Source organism: Camelus ferus, chromosome 10 (genome assembly GCF_009834535.1).
Source record: "Camelus ferus isolate YT-003-E chromosome 10, BCGSAC_Cfer_1.0, whole genome shotgun sequence".
NCBI lineage: Eukaryota > Metazoa > Chordata > Mammalia > Artiodactyla > Camelidae > Camelus > Camelus ferus.
The window spans coordinates 57,985,281-58,004,844 of NC_045705.1; the positions used below are offsets into that span (position 1 = coordinate 57,985,281).

Genomic DNA, 19,564 nt, shown 5'->3' on the forward strand with positions numbered 1-19,564 from the left:
CAACAAAATGAGATCTATTAAGCTTTACTGACAGCATTTCACAAAATCATTTGATTTTTAGAGTTGAAGGAGATTCTTAGGATCTCTGATACCCAGAGAAAAGTGACTTTTTCCAAGGTGTGTTGATGAGTTAAGAGTTAGCAATTTTGAGTTTGCTACACAATAGCCCAGTCATACACTGCCATGTATCATTAAGATCCATAAAGGGTAGGGGAGGGTATAGCTCAAGTGGTAGAGCGCATGCTTAGCATGCATGAGGTCCTGGTTTCAATCCCCACTACCTCCTCTAAGAATCAATCAATCAATCAATCAATCCATCAAATTACCTCCCCCCACCAAAAAAAAAAAAAAATCCATAAAGGTTTGTCTGCTCTACCAGCTTGCAACCTCTTTGAGGAGAGAGACCAAGTCTTGTTCATCTCTGATAGGTCTAGGAAGTAGGCATATAGGTGGTAAATGCCTGCCCAGTTGATTAAGTTAGAAAAGGTACTAGCCTGAAAAAAATCATGGGTATAATTGGTTGCCAACAGTACTGCTGAAGAAGCAAGTATGTGCCTGGAAATAAATTGCTATCATCATAAGTTCTGTTAAACAGGATAACCTAAAGTAGATGAAAACTGTGACTTTTAAAATATCCAGCAGGAAGAGACATTCCATGACACAGAGCAACTCTGTTGTACTGGAAATAGGGCAAACTCTTCTAACCCCAAAGTCAGATGGGTAGTATGTGCCTGTTTTCCCCAGCTGAATTATCATTAATAGTGAAATAAAAATAAACCTTCAATAGATTGTTTTTCCTTAAAATGCACACCCACACACAATCCTTTTTAAATGTGCAAGTATATCTCATTAGAAAATCAGATATGTGAAAAAATTGACAAACCTTCCAGGAATGTTCTTAGACTTTGGCCAGATTCTCTAGCAAGGATTCCTTTTATCTGAAGGGCATAAGCATTGAAGAGGCACTATGAATATAGTGGGAAGTTGGGAGATTATAGAATTTTAGCTTTTAGTTTGCTACTACTATTCCATCTATCTGTCTATCCATTAATCCACTGCATTCTTCAACAGATATTTATTGAGTACCTACTGTGCCAGGCACTTTGCTGTGCAGAGCACTGAACAAGGAAGACACAGAAATTACATTCCAGAGAGGGAGACAGACAATAAACAAAAGAAAACAAGTCAAGAAGACAAGTACAGATTGTAATAAATGCCATAAGGAAATAAACTGGATGAGACAGAGTGGTAGAGAGACAGCAGCAGAAAATATTTCAGTCTGACCAGCTAGGCATCATATATCTACCCATGTAGTATCAGGCAAATCACTGAACTTTTCTGATACTCAGATCTTCAGGATGAAAAACTAAGGTTGAACTGGATGACATCAGAGTGGAAAAAGCCTTGGACTTGAAGTAAGAAAACTTTAGCTTGAGTTCTAGCCTTGCTTGTAAAACTATACCTGCAGCACTGTTTCCCTGATGAAAGATACTGTGAGCAAAGTGTGACAGCCCTTGTGAACTGAAAAGACTATGCCACAGAATAAGAGTATTCCTTTCCCTCCTTTAAGAGTGTTTACAACTCTCTGGATGTTTATTCTCATTTACACAGAAGAAAACCTCTGAGAACTCTGAAAATACTCGATTAAAACTTTATTCTGCTACTTTCAGATAAGCAGCATATCTACTTCATGAATGGAGATAATGATAAGCTTACTAGTGATAGTATACTCTTCACTTCACATTTTTAAAAAGTGCTATTTTTTAATCCTTCTTTCTTTCCTGCACTGTTTAACTCAATTAGTGACAGACTAAAGGGGAAAAAAAAACAAGCAAAACTATTATTTTTTTCTTTAAAATTTTGGCTATTATCAAGTTTGGCTACATAGTCAAAGAAAAGTATCCTTCTCTGAAAGTCGGCCCAAGACATCTAAGAAGAGAAACCATACCGAGTGCAAGGTTCCATTATTGGTCACTGCAGGAAGGCGGGCCCATCGCTCGCTTTCCAGCTCTTCCATCACTTGGTTCATTGCACTCTTTAGCCATGTGTCCACAGAAACACCGATTTGCTTTAGTAGGTCCAGCCGGGCTTCAGCTTTCAACTTAATTATCTAAGAAAACAGAGAAAATGGTCAGAAATCAAAACTTCTTTTTCTCAAATAGATTGTTAAGTTATTCCTGACTTATTAATTAGAACAATCTTGGTATTCACAAATAGATATTAATTAATTGTTCACTTGGAGAGAGGGAGAGGGGAAGACTATGGGAGGGGGACACAAGAACAGGAATCAGAGCCTGCTGACAATGGCAAAAGGCACACTCGCATTTTGACAATACACATCAAATACAACTTCTGAATAGGAAGATATTAATGCATCATAAAGTCTGCTTTCTTTTCCTCTTAATAAGGCTATGCCTCAGAACATCCTAAAATTTAGCATTTTCAACAGCCTTCTAACCCATCTCCTGGACTCTTCGTTCTCCGCTATAATCTATCTTTTACAAGTCTACAAAAGATCTCATCAGTCACTCCCCTGCTTAAAAACTTCCATGATTCCTGACTGCCTGCTGAGTAAAGATTTTAAGTTAAATTATGATGCAACTGTCAGAAACAGCAGAAATTGAGAAGAAATAGTTCCTATTGTCCAAACTGAAGAAACGGAAAGAATGCCTATTCTTTGGCTCTTGTTCCAAGACATGAGCAAGTAACCATAGAACCAGTTTAAACCTGTCCCAATCAAACAGCAACTGCTCTGCTTCAATAGCCAAGCCTCTGAGTCAATCAGTGACAGCCCCATGCTTCTGCAGGGCAGTCAGTCAACCACAGCCTCACTCCAGTAAGCATCAGTAGTCAAGCTTCCACTCCTGCTTCCCACAGTCCACCCATCTCTATACACCACAGTTAAAAGTGAGCTCATAGGTAAAACATTCTCAGTTTTGAAAATCTGCCAATCCTTGAAATCCACACTTCTCAAAATCTTACATATCAGATGGCTTTGTTCATTGTATTTTTAAAGTATCATTCTTTTTGCTTTAGCAGCTTCATTGTTCCTCATATTAGGATGATGGTCTTTTCTTTCAACATTTGAAGGCTCCACTGAGATAATTTTGAGGACCTTCACTTGATGGCCTTCTGTGGAACTCCTGGACAATGCAATGTGCTCACTGAGCCCTTCTGGTATGCAATTTTGATTACTCTCTGAATTCTCAGCTGAGGGAGCTGGTATCAAAAAGGATCTGAGCTCTGACTTTGTTTCCCTGAGTTCTCATTGCTGAATTTATTTTTGTACTTCTGAGATTTTAAAGTGAGATAAAATTTACATTACACAAAATTCACTGTCTTAATCATTTTAAAGTATACAATTCATTGGTTTTGGATATCGTATAGACCTTTATATAAAGTATTAGATTTTTTGCTTGGAGGCACACAATTTGGAAAACAGTCTTGTAAAAATCTTATTCTTCTAGTAATATTTTTTTGGCAACAACTTTACTGAGATAAAACTCATATACTATACAATTCATCCATTTAAACTGTATAATACAATTGATTTATAGTATATGCACAGATATGTACAACTATTACCACAGTCAATTTTAGAATATTTTAATCACCTCCAAAAGAAACCACATATCCTTTAGCTATTGCTCCCTTATCCCTTACTCCCTGTAGACTCTGGCAACCACTAATCTTTCTCTTTCTATAGATTTGCCTATTCTGAACATTTAATATAAATACAATATATGATCTTTTGTCTGGCTTCTTTCACTTAGCATAATGTTTTCAAGGTTCATCCATATTGTAACATGTATCAGTATTTCATTCCTTTTTACGGATACTGTGAAGATGTAACACATTTTGTTTATCCATTTGTCAGTTGATAGACATCTGGGTTGTTTCCGTTTTTCAGCTAATATGAATAATGTTACTATAAACATTAACATACAAGTTTTTGTGTAGGTATGTGTTTTTATTTCTCTCAGATATATACCTAGTCATAAAGTACTGGTATGTTTAAATTATTATAGCAAATGTCAGACTATTTTCCAAAGCAGCTGCCTCATTTGATAACCCTACCAACAGGGTATGAGGGTTACCACTTCTTCACATCCTGGTGAACACCTGCTAATGTATGCCCTTTTTGATTCTAGTCCTCCTAGTGGGTGTGAAGTGGCATCTCATTATGGCTTTGATTTGTATTTCCCTGATGACTAATGATGTCAAGCATCTTTTCATATGCTTATTGATCATTTGTATATCTTCTTCAGGAGAAATGTCTATTCGGAACCTTTGCCCATTTTTAAATTGGGTTGTCTTTTTATTTATTTATTTATTTTTACCTTTGTCTCTTTATTGTAAGAGTTTTTGTTTTCTAGATAAAAGTTCCTATCAAATGCATAATTTGCAAATATTTTTTCCCATTCTGTGGGTTGTCTTTAACTTTCTTGATAGTGTCTTGTGAAGCATAAATGTTTTTAAATTTTTATTAAGTTGAATTTATCTATTTTTCTCTTTTGTTGCTTGGATTTTTGGTGTCATATCTGGGAAATTAACCCAAGGTCACAAAGACTTATCCCTATGGTTTCTTGTAAGCGTTTTATAGATTTAGGAGTTACATTTGGGTATTTGATCATTTTGAGTTAATTTCTGTATATGGTGTGAAGCAAGGGTCCAGCTACATTCTTTTGCATATGGATATCGACTTGTCTCAGCATCATTCTAGTATGCATTTTAAACTAATACAGGCAGTGAAATGTGTTTTAAAAATGAGTGAACCAACACACCCTTTCTTGGAAATTATAACTGCCAGTCATTTAACTGCTGACGCAAAGAAACAAAGAAAAGAGAGATCGGTATATTCTATTTTCTCAATATCAAGTAACCTGGTTCTCGTAAGATTTATTTTTTATTAGTATTTTACCAAACAAGTGATGAACATGGTATTTGCAAATTTATATTTTTTAGACTACAGTTCCAGAACAAACATTGCTAGCTTTCCTTTAGAGTTCCACCTGTTTATCTTTTAACAACTATTTAAAAGCAGAATTTTCCAGCGTTTTCAAATGAATTTTGATAATCTGCCAATTGATTAAAATTCTGCAGAGCATAGCTCTCTGTAACTTGATGGCATTCCAGATACTGTTTGACCAAATCATTTTTAGAACTTGTAAAGAGATAGAGCTTTTAAAAATGATGTTTTGAAAAATCAGATCTTTTAGGATACATAAACTTGGTGTATTAACACTGTCAGTTAACCAATTTTAATATGAAGTTGAACAAATAAGCATATCAAAGCGTCAACCCAGACCTGAATTTATGAAACTTTTTGACAGTTATAAAGTCTGTAAACCTCATTTGGACTTAGTTAACTTACCTTCAAAATGACATTTCTCTAAAGATAAGGACTGTGTCTACTATTTAGGTCAATGCTTTGCATATAGTAGGAAATAAATAATGTAGATAATATACTTGCTACTCTAAATTATCTTTGGTATCTTAAAAAAAAAACACACCCCAAACCATTTTTTATCATATGAACTAGGTACTATATGATTATACTATTTCATTTATCCCACACAACAATTCTGGGGATGAATATCATAAACTCTACTTCATAGATGAGAAAAATGATTTAACTAAGGTCATATCAATTGTGGTAAACTGTTATCCCCACTGAAACACGGGAGTCTCCATGTAGCCCCTTCCCACATTGATTCTAGCCTTGTCCATATGATTTTCTTTGGTCAACGGAACATATGGAAATTTGATGGAAGCAGAAGTTTGATAAGAGTGCTACCAGGACTTGATTTCTTGGAATGTGCCTCTACCAGTTCAGCCTATTTAAGGATGAAGGACTATATGGGAAAAAGGCCTAGCCCTCTAGCAGACCCTCTGGCTGAATGGAGCTCCTTGAGTAATCTCAGGCAAAACCTGCAGAAGAACTACATACTCAACAACTAGAATGATGAGAGACAATAAATCACTGTTGTTTTTGCCATAAGGCCAGGTATTTTTTTTTAAGGGAGCAACAGATTATTCTGTTTAAGTAATTTAATTTCCAAATACCTGGGAATTTTCCAGGTCTCTTTCTGATTGATTTCCAATTTAACTCTGAAGGGTCAGAGAACATAATCTGCATAGTATTTATTCTTTTGAATTTACTGAAACTGGTTTATGGTACAGTATATACTCTTGGTGAATATTCCATGCCTACTTTAAAAGAACATATATTCTACTCTTGTGGAGAGGAGTATTCTATAAATGTGAATAAGTAAAGTTGGCTGGTAGTGTTATTCAAGTATTCTATATCTTTACTAATTTTCTAGTTCCTTGTTCTGTCAGTTGCTGAAAGGAGGACTGAAATCTCCAACCACAATCATAGATGCGTTTATTTCTTCATTCAGTTCTGTCAGTTTCTGCTTCAGGTATTTTATAGCTCTATTATTATTTATAAACACATCTAGGATTGTTATGTCTTCCTGATGAAATGATATTATTTTAAAAAATTATTACTTTTCTAATTTTAATTTAAAAAATTAATACAATTTTTAAAGGTTACTTTCCATTTCCAGTTATTACAAAATACTGGCTATATTCCCCACACTGTACAATATATCTTTGAGCTTATCTTACACCCAATAGTTTCTATCTCCCACTTCTCCACCCCTATATTGCCCCTCCATCACTGGTAACCACTAGTTTATTCTCTGTATCTGTGAATCTGCTTCTTTTTTGTTATATTCACTAATTTGTTGGGTTCTTTTTAGATTTTACATATAAGTGATATCATACAGTATTTGTCTTTCTCTGTCAGACTTATTTCACTCAGCGTAATGCCCTTCAAGTCCATCCACGTTGCTGTAAATGACAAAATTTCATGTTTTATGTATTAATATTCCATCATACACACACACACACACACCCCATATCTTCTTTATCCATTCATCTATTGATGGACACTTAAGCTGCTTCCATATCTTGGCAATTGTAAATAATGCTGCTATGAACACTGGGATGCATACATGATTTTAAATTAGTGTTTTCAGTTTTTTTGGATATATACCCAGGAGTGGTTGCTGATTTTTTGAGAAACCTCCATACTGTTTTCCATGAACTGACCTTATTTTTAATCGTTAGGAATCATTCTTAATATTGCTCATCCTGTCTGAAATTAACATAATGATTCCAGTTTTCCAATACTTAGTATTGCTTCCCTGTGATGAGCAACAGCTGAAATTTCTGCTCAGTTTTTTGCCTTCCAGTTGTTGCTGTTCTTAAGAGTTTCTGCTCCATATGTGTATTTAGGTTTGGCCAAGGATTTGGATGGTTATCTACATGGAAATATGAGAACTTCCTGACACCCAAGCTCAAGCCAGTAAGACTCAGGCTCTCTGCTTGAATTTTAGTTGTACAGCCCTTCATAAAGAGATGCATAATGTAAATATCAACAAGTATAGTCCCATGCTTTGAACAGTCTAATTCCTCTCTAATTATTCTATGCCTTAGGTAATTTCCCCATCTATCAAATAGGCATTTTAAATATTTTTTACCCCAGGTTAATAATTGTTATCTAATAAAGGTTATAAACTAGTCCCTTACTACCAGAAGCAGAAACCCTTTCTTGTAGAGGTATATTCTACATTCAAAGAGAATTCAAAGAAACTCTAAATTTCACTCAGTACAAGGGCTTAATTTTCTGAATGTATAAACAGCTCATACAGCTTAACAAGAAAAAAATAAACAACCCAATCCAAAAATGGGCAGAAGACTTAAACAAGCAATTCTCCAATGAAGACATACAAATGGCCAGTAGGCACATGAAAAAATGCTCAATATCGCTAATTATCAGAGAAATGTACATCAAAACTACAATGAGGTATCACCTCACGTCATTCAGAATGGCCATCATTAAAAAGACCACAAACGATAAATGCTGGAGAGGGTGTAGAGGAAAGGGAACCCTCCTACACTGCTGGTGGGAACGTAGTTTGGTGCAGCCATTATAGAAAACAATATGGAGATTCCTCAAAAAACTAAAGACAGAGTTACCATATGATCCAGCAATCCCACTCCTGGGTATATATCTGGAGGGAACTCTAATTTAAAAAGATACATGTACCCCAATGTCCATAGCAGCACTAATTACAAGAGCTAGGGCGCAGAAACAACATAAATGTCCATCGACAGATGTCCATAGATAAAGAAGCTGTGATACTATTTTCACAATGGAATATCACTCAGCCATAAAAAAGAACAACATAATGCCATTTGCAGCAACATGGATGGACCTGAAGATCATCATTCTAAGTGAAGTAAGCCAGAAAGAAAGAGAAAAACACCATATGATATCACTCATATGTGGAATCTTAAAAAAAAAATATACAAATGAACTTATTTACAAAACAGAAACTGACTCACAGACATAAAAAACAAATTTATGGTTACCAGGGGGAAAAGGGGGATGAGTAGGGATAAATTGGGAGTTCAAGATTTGCAGACACTGACTACTATACATAAGATAGATAAACAACAAATTTCTTCTGTATAGCACAGGGAACTATATTCAGTATCTTGTAGTAACCTATAATGAAAAAGAATATGAAACGAATTTATCTATGTGTATGTATGACTGAAACATTATGCCGTCTACCAAAACTTGACTCAACATTGTAAACTGACTATACTTCAATTTAAAAAAAATGCATCAATAAAAGAAAAAAAATTGCACTCAGTAGTTTAAGAATATTTGTATTGTACTTTTGAAACTGTTTAATATATACTGCAGGATAGCAATAAAATATTAGGATAATATTAGGAAGCAAAATTTTTAACATGAGAAAACATATAAATATAAAATCAAAGAAGTTTAATTACATCTTTCTAATTTTAAATTTTCAATGAAAATATCAATATGAACTTACAATTAAAAAAATTCCTAGCTCTAAGCAAAGAAAGGGCCAAGTAATAAATGACACTCATAACAACAAGCATCTTCACAGCCTAGACTTTAGTATCTAAAAACTATTCTCTATTAAAAGAGTTCCTTGGAGAAATGGCTAATTCTAAGTCTGAGCAGGGAAAATACAAGGTGAGGCTAAGATAGCTTGCTGTGCTAGAAATCAAAAAAATGTTCAAAGATTAATGGAAGTCAGCTTAAATGGACTCTCATGGGCCAAATTTAGACAATATAGGGCTTAAAAAAGGACAGTTATAATACTCAAAATATATTAAATGAATAAAAATCCATAATAAATTGAGAATACATACAAGTGGGACTCCATGAGGAGAAGCAAAGAGTAAGTATTGGGGAAAGAACATCTATCATGGAGCTGTGAACTGAGAAGTTTCCAGAGCTTGTACAGGGCTGAAAAATGCTTCAGTTGTATCCAGTCAGAGTTGAGAGGCCAGAGATCTTATCTGGTACCCATGGCATAAAAAGGAACTGTAGAAAGGAAACGTATCAAGAATAGGGCAAAATTAGCCCTTCTGGAAAGGCTACTCTAAACCAACACAAAGCTTAAAAACAAGCCTTGAACTGATCTGCAGATCAAACTGACCCAGCTGCCGAAACACAAGTCAATAGTATTTAAAAGAAGAAAGGAGAATTCAGATACTCAATAGCCAGTCACAATTTCTAGCATTCATTAAAAAAAAAAAAAAAAAAAGAAGTACTAAGTATTTAAATAGCAGAAAAATATAAGCCATGACAAAAGGAAAAGTTAGTCAATAGAAAGAGAGCTAGATATGATGGACTGAGTAGACAAGGACTTTAAAGTCACTATCATAAATATACTTAAGGATTTAAAGAACAACATGAAGATAAATAGGAGTGAATTGGAAGATATAAAGATCCAAATAACCTTGACTGTGGTGGTAGTTTCATAGGTGTATAGATCTATCAAAATTCATCAAATTGTACATCTGAAATATGTGTAGTTTATTGTACAGAAATTATACCACAACAAAGTTGTTTAAAAACAAAGACCAAAATAGAACTTACAGAGCTGAAAATGTAGTATCTGAAATCAAAATTCACAAGATAGTTTTAGTAGTAGGTTAAACACTACAGAAAAAAAGATCAATGAACTTGAATACATAGTAACTCATCAAACTGAGATTAAGGTAAAAAATAAGGTTGGATAAAAGTGTGTGGAGTGATCTTTGTATGTAATACGTAGGACAATATCAAGTGATCGAACATTCAGGTTGTTGAAGTTAAACTAACCTAAGTGACAGAAAGCAGATCAGTTGTTGCCTGGTCACTAAAGAACTTTTGGGGTGATAGAAATATTTCATATCTTGACTGTGGTGGTAGATATTTAGAGGTATGCATTTGTCAAGGCATATCAAATTGCTTACTTGAAATGGTTACATTTCATGGTACATATATTATACCTTGATAGAGTTGATTTTTAAAATTCTATGATGTCAATAATGATACTTAAGAAAGGAAAATATTCTTTTGCTGCCACTGGAGGTGACTAGTACTTGCTTATTACAATGGAAAAAAAAAAGAATCTTAATGGTGGAAAGATATGGTAGTGTCACCTTAATTAAAAGTGACCATTCTGGAAAACAGTGTGGAGATTCCTCAAAAGACTAGGAATAGACTTACCATATGACCCAGGAATCCCACTCCTGGGCTTACATCCAGAAGGAACCCTACTTCAGGATGACACCTGCACCCCAATGTTCATAGAAGCATTATTTACAATAGCCAAGACATGGAAACAGCCTAAATGTCCATCAATAGGTGACTGGATAAAGAAGATGTGGTATATTTATACAATGGAATACTACTCAGCCATAAAAACCGACAACATAACGCTATTTGCAGCAATATGGATGCTCCTGGAGAATGTCATTCTAAGTGAAGTAAGCCAGAAAGAGAAAGAAAAATACCATATGAGATCGCTCATATGTGGAATCTAAAACAAACAAACATAGAATCAAACAAACAAAGCATAAATACAAAACAGAAACAGACTCAGACATAGAATACAAACTTGTGGTTGCCAAGGGGGTGGAGGGTGGGAAGGGATAGACAGGATTTCAAAATTGTTGAATAGATAAACAAGATTACACTGTATAGCACAGGGAAATATACACAAAATCTTATGGTAGCTCACAGAGAAAAAAATGTGACAATGAATATATATATGTTCATGTATAACTGAAAAATTGTGCTGAACTCTGGAATTTGACACAACATTGTAAAATGATTATAAATCAATAAAAAATGTTAAAAAAAAGTGACCATTCTTGCATTGTGATGAGAGTTGCTTGTATTATTTCTTTTCATAGGGCTTGTTGATGATATTGTGTAATCTCCTTTACAAGAATATATTTTGTTAATGTTTTATATGCACTTGAGATGAATATTCTTCATCACTGGGATGTAGGCTCAGTATATATTCATAGGAAATACTTCATTTATTAGGCTTATTTTTATGTGTGTACTCTTGATTAGTCTTGGACCAAAAAAATTATGTATTCAAGTCTTCCACCCAAAAAAGTGACTATTCTTAGCATCAATAAGAAGACAATGTGATAAAAACATAATGTGATGAAAAACATCGCATCATCTATAAAGTATTCTTGTCGAAAATACAGACTATCATCAGGTCTTTAATTTAACTTTCATTTTATAGAATAAATATAAACACATAAAGCCAATATTGCAAAATATTAATAGCTGAAATTAGCATGCTGGAAAACACATATTTATTCTTTCTTTTGTATGCTTGAAAATTTTCACAGTAAAACTGGAAGAAAGTGATTAGTCAAGAGGTCTGCTAACATACTATATTATAAGAGTATAGTGAAACCCCACAATAATAGGTCTGGAGGTAATGTAAATTTGGATATAACATTGGAAATTTTGTTTTTATAGCTGGTTTACCCTTAGCGTTTCATTAACTGTGCAGTAATAAGGACTCCTATTTTATGCAACTGAAATTTTTAGACTTCTCTTATAGCAATATGGCAAGGGTCTTACCATTTTTGAATCATTGAATACACAGGTGACATTGTAATTTTGAATTCCTGATATACAACAAAACCTTGTAAGATGATAATTTTAAAAACTGTACCTATGAAAATGCATATACATAGACAATAACTGATTTTATTTTTGGTTTTGTTAATTCATGTGATATCATGTACTCTGGCTTTCAACTGAACATTCAATTCAGATCACAGAATATACTTAATATCTTGCAGAAAGAATCGTATAGTTGACAGTTCCTCCTGCAGACTTTACACCAAATATGAGTTATTAAAAATTTCTGGATATCTTTGACTTCTTACATTAACTTCCTCCTCTTCATGTTTAACATTTCACTGTTAAAGAGAAAACTGTCCTCAACCCAAGTAAAGGTACAATTTAAACATAAAAAATTATTGTGCCCTGAAACAATGTAAGTCATGTACAGCTTCCCAAAAACGGCATTTAAAACTCTTGATTTCCTGGCAAGCTGCTTTAAAAATAGGTATGATATGCCAGACCAAGAATGTATGCTCATCTGTGTGACAAAAGGCATTTCAGAAAATTCAAATACTTAAATATCAGGAAATGAAAATTGCTACTAAAGTTTAATATAAGCAGATATTGCTTCATTTCAATTCTTAAATAAGTCAGGGGCTGCAAACAGTAGCACAAGTACAAACAATCATAGAGATCATAGCAACAGTTTGTTCATCACTGTATGTCTGCTATATTCATTCATATCTGGTACACAGCAGGCATTCATTAAGTGTTTCTTAAACAAATCAATTAGTGAATCTGTCTCCAAACTAACCAGTCAATAATTAACTAAGCACTATATAACTCCTATTACATTATTCTTTGGAAAAGCACAACCTATTTATATTTTCAATTTCTTATGATTAGAATAATTTTTTAATCTATTACTGAGTACGATGAAGGTTTCTATTCTGATTAGCAACACTGAATGGAAACACAATATAGAAAAGACTAGATAAAGCAGATTAATTAACAAGAGAGGGTAACATTCATTTTAGTAGGAGTTAAAAACCAAACATGAAGAATATAATGGAATTTTAACTAGCTTTCTCCTTTTTACGTAAGTGTTTATAATAAAGTAAATAACTATTGAATGGGAAGAGAAAATCCAATGCAAATGATAAACAGGCAAAATAAAGAAAAAAGGAATCTACTGAAACCATCAGTCAATTCTTCTGAAGGCTCTTGTGGTCTAGTCTATCCAAAAATTTCATTATGACAATCCTATATTGCCCCATACTACCCTCATATTTGCCATCTAATTTTAGCTGGGTTATTTTCTGTATCTGAGCGGAAATCATATGAGAGATCACCTTAAGATAGCAGTGGGGTTAACTACATTTCACAGATACTCAAAACTGAAATAATGGATCTCGCATTGTGATTTTTAGCATATTCCATATTTTTGGTAAGAAAATTATCTTTGAGAATGCAGATTTAAATACCAATATCAAGAGAGATGAGACATTCTGTTGTGGGAATCTCACTTTGTATTTTTAGCTTTAAGCTAACAAACACAGGGCAGTTTAGCACATTCATGGAAATAACAGGTCATTCAGTCTAAACACAGACTCTGTGTGACTGATTAACCTACTCCTGCTACTACTGGAGGATTTGGTGGAGGTAGGGTAACAGATGGCGTCACCATAGATGGAGCCTGGAAATGGAAAATACAGGAGAGAACACACCCTTAGGAAAACTTCTGAGATTCGTCCTGTTCCATCAAGGCTCTGAAACTGGGTTCACCCAAAGTTTGGAGAAGCAAACAGGAATAGCTCTTCTATACAAGCCAACATTTCTCAAACTAGGCAAGGGCTTGCCAACAGTACTTGGCCAGCACCCTAGGGTAGTGGTTTAGCCATGATCCTGAATTCAGTGAGGAAAATGGCTATTTATTGTTCACCCTAGTCTCTTGACTATGGAGGCTGTGGATCATTTGTCAGGAATGAAGGAGAGCTAGGGTTACTGGGACTTCTCTACAGCAGGCAGATAGCAAACCTTTCTGGTTCAGATCACTTCCATGGGATTGTGCCAAATGCATGCTCATGGTCCCTGTGTTTGCCTATGCTGCTTCTCCTCGCATCACCATCCACCTCCTAACCCTGCCCCAACCACTGAAATACTTCCTCAAAGCCTCTGGAGTCTTTCATTGCGGCAGCCATTGGAGAGAAGCAGCCATGGCTCTGAGCTACCCCATACCCTGGGCTTCAAACAAAGCCCACGAGGTGACCAAGAACATGAGCATGAGAGGCATGCCACCACGGGCACCTTGCAAGCACACCAAGTTCATGTGGGACATTATCCAGGTGTGTGGCTTCGCACGTTATGAGCAGTGGGCCATGGAGCTACTCAAGATCTCCTAGGACAAGTGGGCCCTCAAGTTCATCAAGAAACGTGTGAGGACACACATCTGCACCAAGAGGAAGAGAAAGGAGCTGAGCAACATCCTGGCCACCAAGAGGAAAGTGACAGCCAAGAAGGATTGAGCCCCTCCCCTGTGCATAATAAACCTTTTCAAAAACAAACAACCCCCCCCAAACAAAAACAAATAACCTCTAGAGATCTGAAGGGGTATCTGAAAATCATTAGTTTATATTAACATTCAACCCAATGCAAAAATTCCTTGTATAGACTCTTTTGTACACTTAAAGTGCTACATCACATCTCAGGGCAGCTTATTCTGTTGTTGGACAGATCTAATTATTAGAAAGTATTTCCCAATAGCAAGCTCAGGGGGAGGGTATAGCTCAAATGGTAAAGCGCAAGCTTAGCGTGCATGAGGTCATAGGTTCAATCCCCAGTACCTCCTCTAAAAATAAATAAAGAAACCTAGTTACCTCCCTCTGCCAAATAAAACTAAAAAAAAAGAAAGACAATAAAAGCAAGCTCAAATCTGCCTCCTTCCCACCTTCTTCTTTTGGTTCAAGTTCTGCCTCTTGAGGTTGCATGGCATAAATCTGTGCTATCCCTTTCTCATCTGACAGCACCCCTCTTAAATCCTACCTCTTTTGTGTGACCGGCCCTAACAACTCTTCTCACAGTGATCTCTGTGTCCACTAGGCTCCTTAAGTATTCAGTTATACTCATGTGAACCACTCCTCAGTACTTAGGCTTTGCAGTCTTTATCTTTGGCATTCTTTAAGCTTTCCCAACATGAACATATTTTTCTTGAAGGCTGAACATTCTCAGTCTTTTCTAACCGTCCGCTTTCACATCCCTTCACTATATTACACTGGGTAGATAACTATACACAAGTGTGCACAGGTCCTCCATGAACTGGTCCTAACCACAGTGACTTTACTTACTTTCTACCATATTTCCTTACAAAAATCCTCCACTATAATCAAATCCAACTGCCAAACTATACGCTATGTCTTCCTCCTTTGCAAATAACTTTCTTTTCTATCTCAACCTCTTCCCCTCTAGGAAAAGGGAGTATTAGCTCAAGGTACATGAACTTCTGGACATTGTATAAAATGTACATTTTTTTTTGTGGGAGAGAGAATTTCATACTTTCATACAATCCTCAAAGGGTCCCATGACCCTCCAAAAGAGTAAAACCTACTGTTGTAAAATTTTTTTGCCTTGTCTGCTTAACCAATTCTTCTCTATTCTTAAAAGATCAGCTTTTGGAATGCAATTAGAGCATTCTCTAACACTATATACAAAAATAAACTCAAATGGATTAAAGACCTAAATATAAGACTGGATACTATAAAACTCTTCAAGGAAAACAGGCAGAACACTCTTTGACATAAACTGTAGCAATATTTTTTTCAAATTAGCTCCTAGACTAATGGAAATAAAAGCAAAAATAAACAAATGGGACCTAATTAAACTTAAAAGCTTTTGTACAGCAAAGGAAACCATAAACAAAACAAAAATACAACCTACAGAGTGGGAGAAAATATTTGCAAATGACATGACCGATAAGGAACTAATTTCCAAAACACACAAACGGCTCATACAGCTTAATAAAAAAAAAAACAAAAACACAAACACAATCAAAAAGTAGGCAAAAGACCTAAACAGACATTTCTTTAAAGACATATAGATGGCCAACAGGCACATGAAAAGATGCTCAATATCACTAATTATTAGAGAATTGCAAATCAAAACTACAATGAGGTATCACCTCACACCAGTCAGAATGGCCATTGTTAAAAAGTCTTCAAATAATAAATGCTGGAGAGGCTGTGGAGAAAAAAAAGGAACCCTCCTGCACTGTTGGTGGGAATGTAAATTGGTGCAACCACTATGGAGGACAGTATGGAGGTTCCTTAAGAAACTAAAAATAGACTTAACCATATGATCCAGCAATCTCACTCCAGGGCATGCATCTGGAGAAAACTATAATTCGAAAAGACACATGCACCCCAGTGTTCACAGCAGCACTATTAACAATAGCCAAGACATGGAAGCAACCTAAATGTCCACTGACAGATGAATGGATAAAAATGATGTGGTATATATACACAATGGAATATTACTCAGCCATAAAAATGAATGAAATAATGACATTTGTAGCAACATGGATGGACCTAGAGATTACCATATTAAGTGAAGTAAGTCAGACTGAGAAAGATAAATATCATATGATATCACTTATATGTGAAATCTAAAAAAATGATACAAATTCTATTTCCAATCCAAAACCAGACTCACAGACATAAAAAACAAACTATGGTTACCAAAGCGGAAAGGGTAGGGGGAGGGATAAATTAGGAGTCTGGGATTAAAAGATTACTATATATAAAATAAATAAACAACAAGGACCTACTGTGTAGCACAGGGAACTATATTCAATTTCCTATAATAACATATAATGGAAAAGAATATGAAAAGAATAAATATATATGTATGTATATGTATAACTGAATTGCTTTGCTGTACACCTGAAATTAACATTGTAAATCAACTACATTTCAATAAAAAATAAAATTTAAAAAAATCCGCTTTTGCCCCTGGATCCAGTGAACCTTCTATATGGGTGAGATTCTTCTAGGCTCTGAATTTATGTATCTTAATTTCTATACCATTAATTTGACTTATTATGTACCTTGTAAAAACTTTTAAAATTAGCCTTTGCATTGTGACTTAATTCTTTTGTTATTTAATGTTTCATGATTGTAAACGCTTCAAAGTGGGTTCAGTATCTTTTTGTCATGTGTACTACCATAAAGCAGGCACTCAAAAATAATACTCTGGACACAGACTAAGATGGTGAATCATTTTCAAATTAATCAGTGTGTAGAAACTGAATTGTAAAGGTACACAGTCATGGCTGTGATGCTGTTGGAGTGGGGCAAAAATGCCACAGTTAGCTGCCTCCTCACCTCTGCTTTACGAATATTTTCTCTAGCTTCATCTATTTTCTGTTCCAACTCTGTTCGGCTTTGTTCTGATACTGCAACTCCATGACATTCCAGATCATCTAGAACCTATTAAAGAAAATAGGAAAATGATGACTATTTTTTATTTTTCTCTTTTTTTCTTAAGTGATTATAGTATTTAGATAATTTAAAAGACTTTAGTGACAAATGACCATGACTCCATTTTTAACTTTTAATTTTTTATTTATTTACTTGATAATTAAAGAAAAAACTGAAATAATTACAGTTTTAATAATAAATTGCAAAAGTAGTACAGGGAGTCTCTTCACCCAGCTTCCTCCAAAGATAACTTATATAACTATAGCATAATATAAAACCCAGGAAAATGACATTTGCCCTATCTGTAAACTTAATGTCGATTACATGTTTTTATATATATAGCTTTAATTTTTAAAAATTACATGAATATAAAGCATTGTTTAAAAAATAACTAATAAAAAATGGCAAAAAGTCTATTGTATCTGCACACCCCACCATGTGCCCCCCACCTCTAGATAATCACTGTCCCATCAACTTATTTGTACTTTACCAAACCATTTCTTATGTATGTCCTACGTATTTGCACAGTTTTGTTTAAAAAATAATGAAATGACAGCTATCATCCTTCATTGTGTCTAAGAAACTTACGTGTGTATACAGAATGACTTCATTCTCTAATCCATAGATTCAACAGTACAACTGTACCATACTTTATTTACTCTTACTCTATTGCTATTTGACTTTCTGAATTTCTTGGTATTATTAACAGTACTGTACAAACAATCTAGTCAATGACTCTTTGAACACATTTGGGAATAAGATAAAAACATAGAAGTGGAAACTGTACATTTTAATAAACATTGCCAAATTGCCCCCAAAAGGTTGTATCTACTCTTCTACTAGTAGTGTATAAGAGCATGTTTTTCTATATTTCTCCAGCACGAGATATGGTCAATCTTTGATATTTTATAAAGATTATCTTATTGTTTCAATTTTCATTTCTCTGTAACAGAAAGAGCATCATTTCACATGTTGCTGGTCATCTGTATTTCTACTTTCATAAATGGGCAGTTCATATCCTCTATCCATTTTTTTCAAATTTTTTGGGTTTTTTTGTTACTATTTAAATATTATTTCCTTCTAGATATTGGCCCTTTTTCTGTTACTTATGTTATAAATATTTCCTTCCATTCTATTCCTTTTCTTTTAACTTTTTAAAAGTTCTTTTTTTTACAGAAATTTTTAGTTTTTATGTGGTCACATCTATCAATCTTTTCCTTATGGTTCCTGGGTTTTGTCTTGCTTAATAAGCCATTGGTAATACACCAAAAATATACTATATTTTTTCAGTTTTTAATAATCTTGTATCTAGCATTTAGCTCTTTAATTCTTTTGAAATCTATCTTGTATATGGTGGAAGGGAGAAATCTGACTTTATATTTTTTTCCAAATACACAATAAATTGTTCTAATGACATTTACTGAATAAATTCTTCCCCCAAAGATTTGAAATGCCATTAACATGCTTTTTATTATGAAAAAATTCAAATATACTCAAAGAGACTAGTATGATGAACTCTCATATATAGATCACCAAGATTCAAGAGTTATTAAAACTCGTCTACATTTGCCTTATTCTTTTTTCCGTTGTCAAAGCAAATTTCAGATATCACATCATTTCATTCCTACATGTTTTAATAAAAGTCTCTAATAAACTAAAACAACGCCAAAAACAAAAAAACCCAACCATAATACCATTATCAGACCTAACAATAATTCCTTGGTAGCCTTAACATGAGATTCTTCATTAAAATTTCCTGTTTGCCCCAAAATGACTTTTTATGAATCAGTATCTAGAAGTCCATACACGCATAGATCATTTTCTTTGAAATATTTGTTAACTCTTATATGATACTACAGTTTTAACTACTATAGCCATTATTGTATGTTTCAGTACATTCTAAGGCACATATGGCTTATTATTGTTGTTCTTGGCTATTCTTGTACATTTAAAAAAATCCAGATATATTTTAGAACCAAATGCTAAGTTCCTTTAAAAATATCTTTTAAGTTTCATTGGGATTGCATTGAAATTACCAACAAATTTAATAAAAATCCACATTTTAAAAAAGTCAGGGAAAGACAAATACTGTATGTTATCACTTATA

The 19,564-nt window shown here is 34.3% G+C and overlaps 1 protein-coding gene and 1 pseudogene across 2 annotated transcripts in view; one reads left to right on the plus strand and one right to left on the minus strand.

Moving 5' to 3' along the window:
• The window catches only part of FCHSD2 (FCH and double SH3 domains 2), a 194,330-nt gene that overhangs the window by 25,694 nt on the left and 149,072 nt on the right, over positions 1–19,564 (minus strand). For both annotated transcript variants that reach the window (XM_006181609.3, XM_032489304.1), the window contains exons 12-13: positions 17,362–17,466; positions 1,949–2,110 (exon numbers count right to left, since the gene is read on the minus strand). In XM_006181609.3, the coding sequence (XP_006181671.1) occupies positions 1,949–2,110; positions 17,362–17,466 (267 nt within the window). The remainder of the gene's footprint in view (positions 1–1,948; positions 2,111–17,361; positions 17,467–19,564) is intronic.
• On the plus strand, positions 14,074–14,626 carry LOC116666472 (annotated as a pseudogene).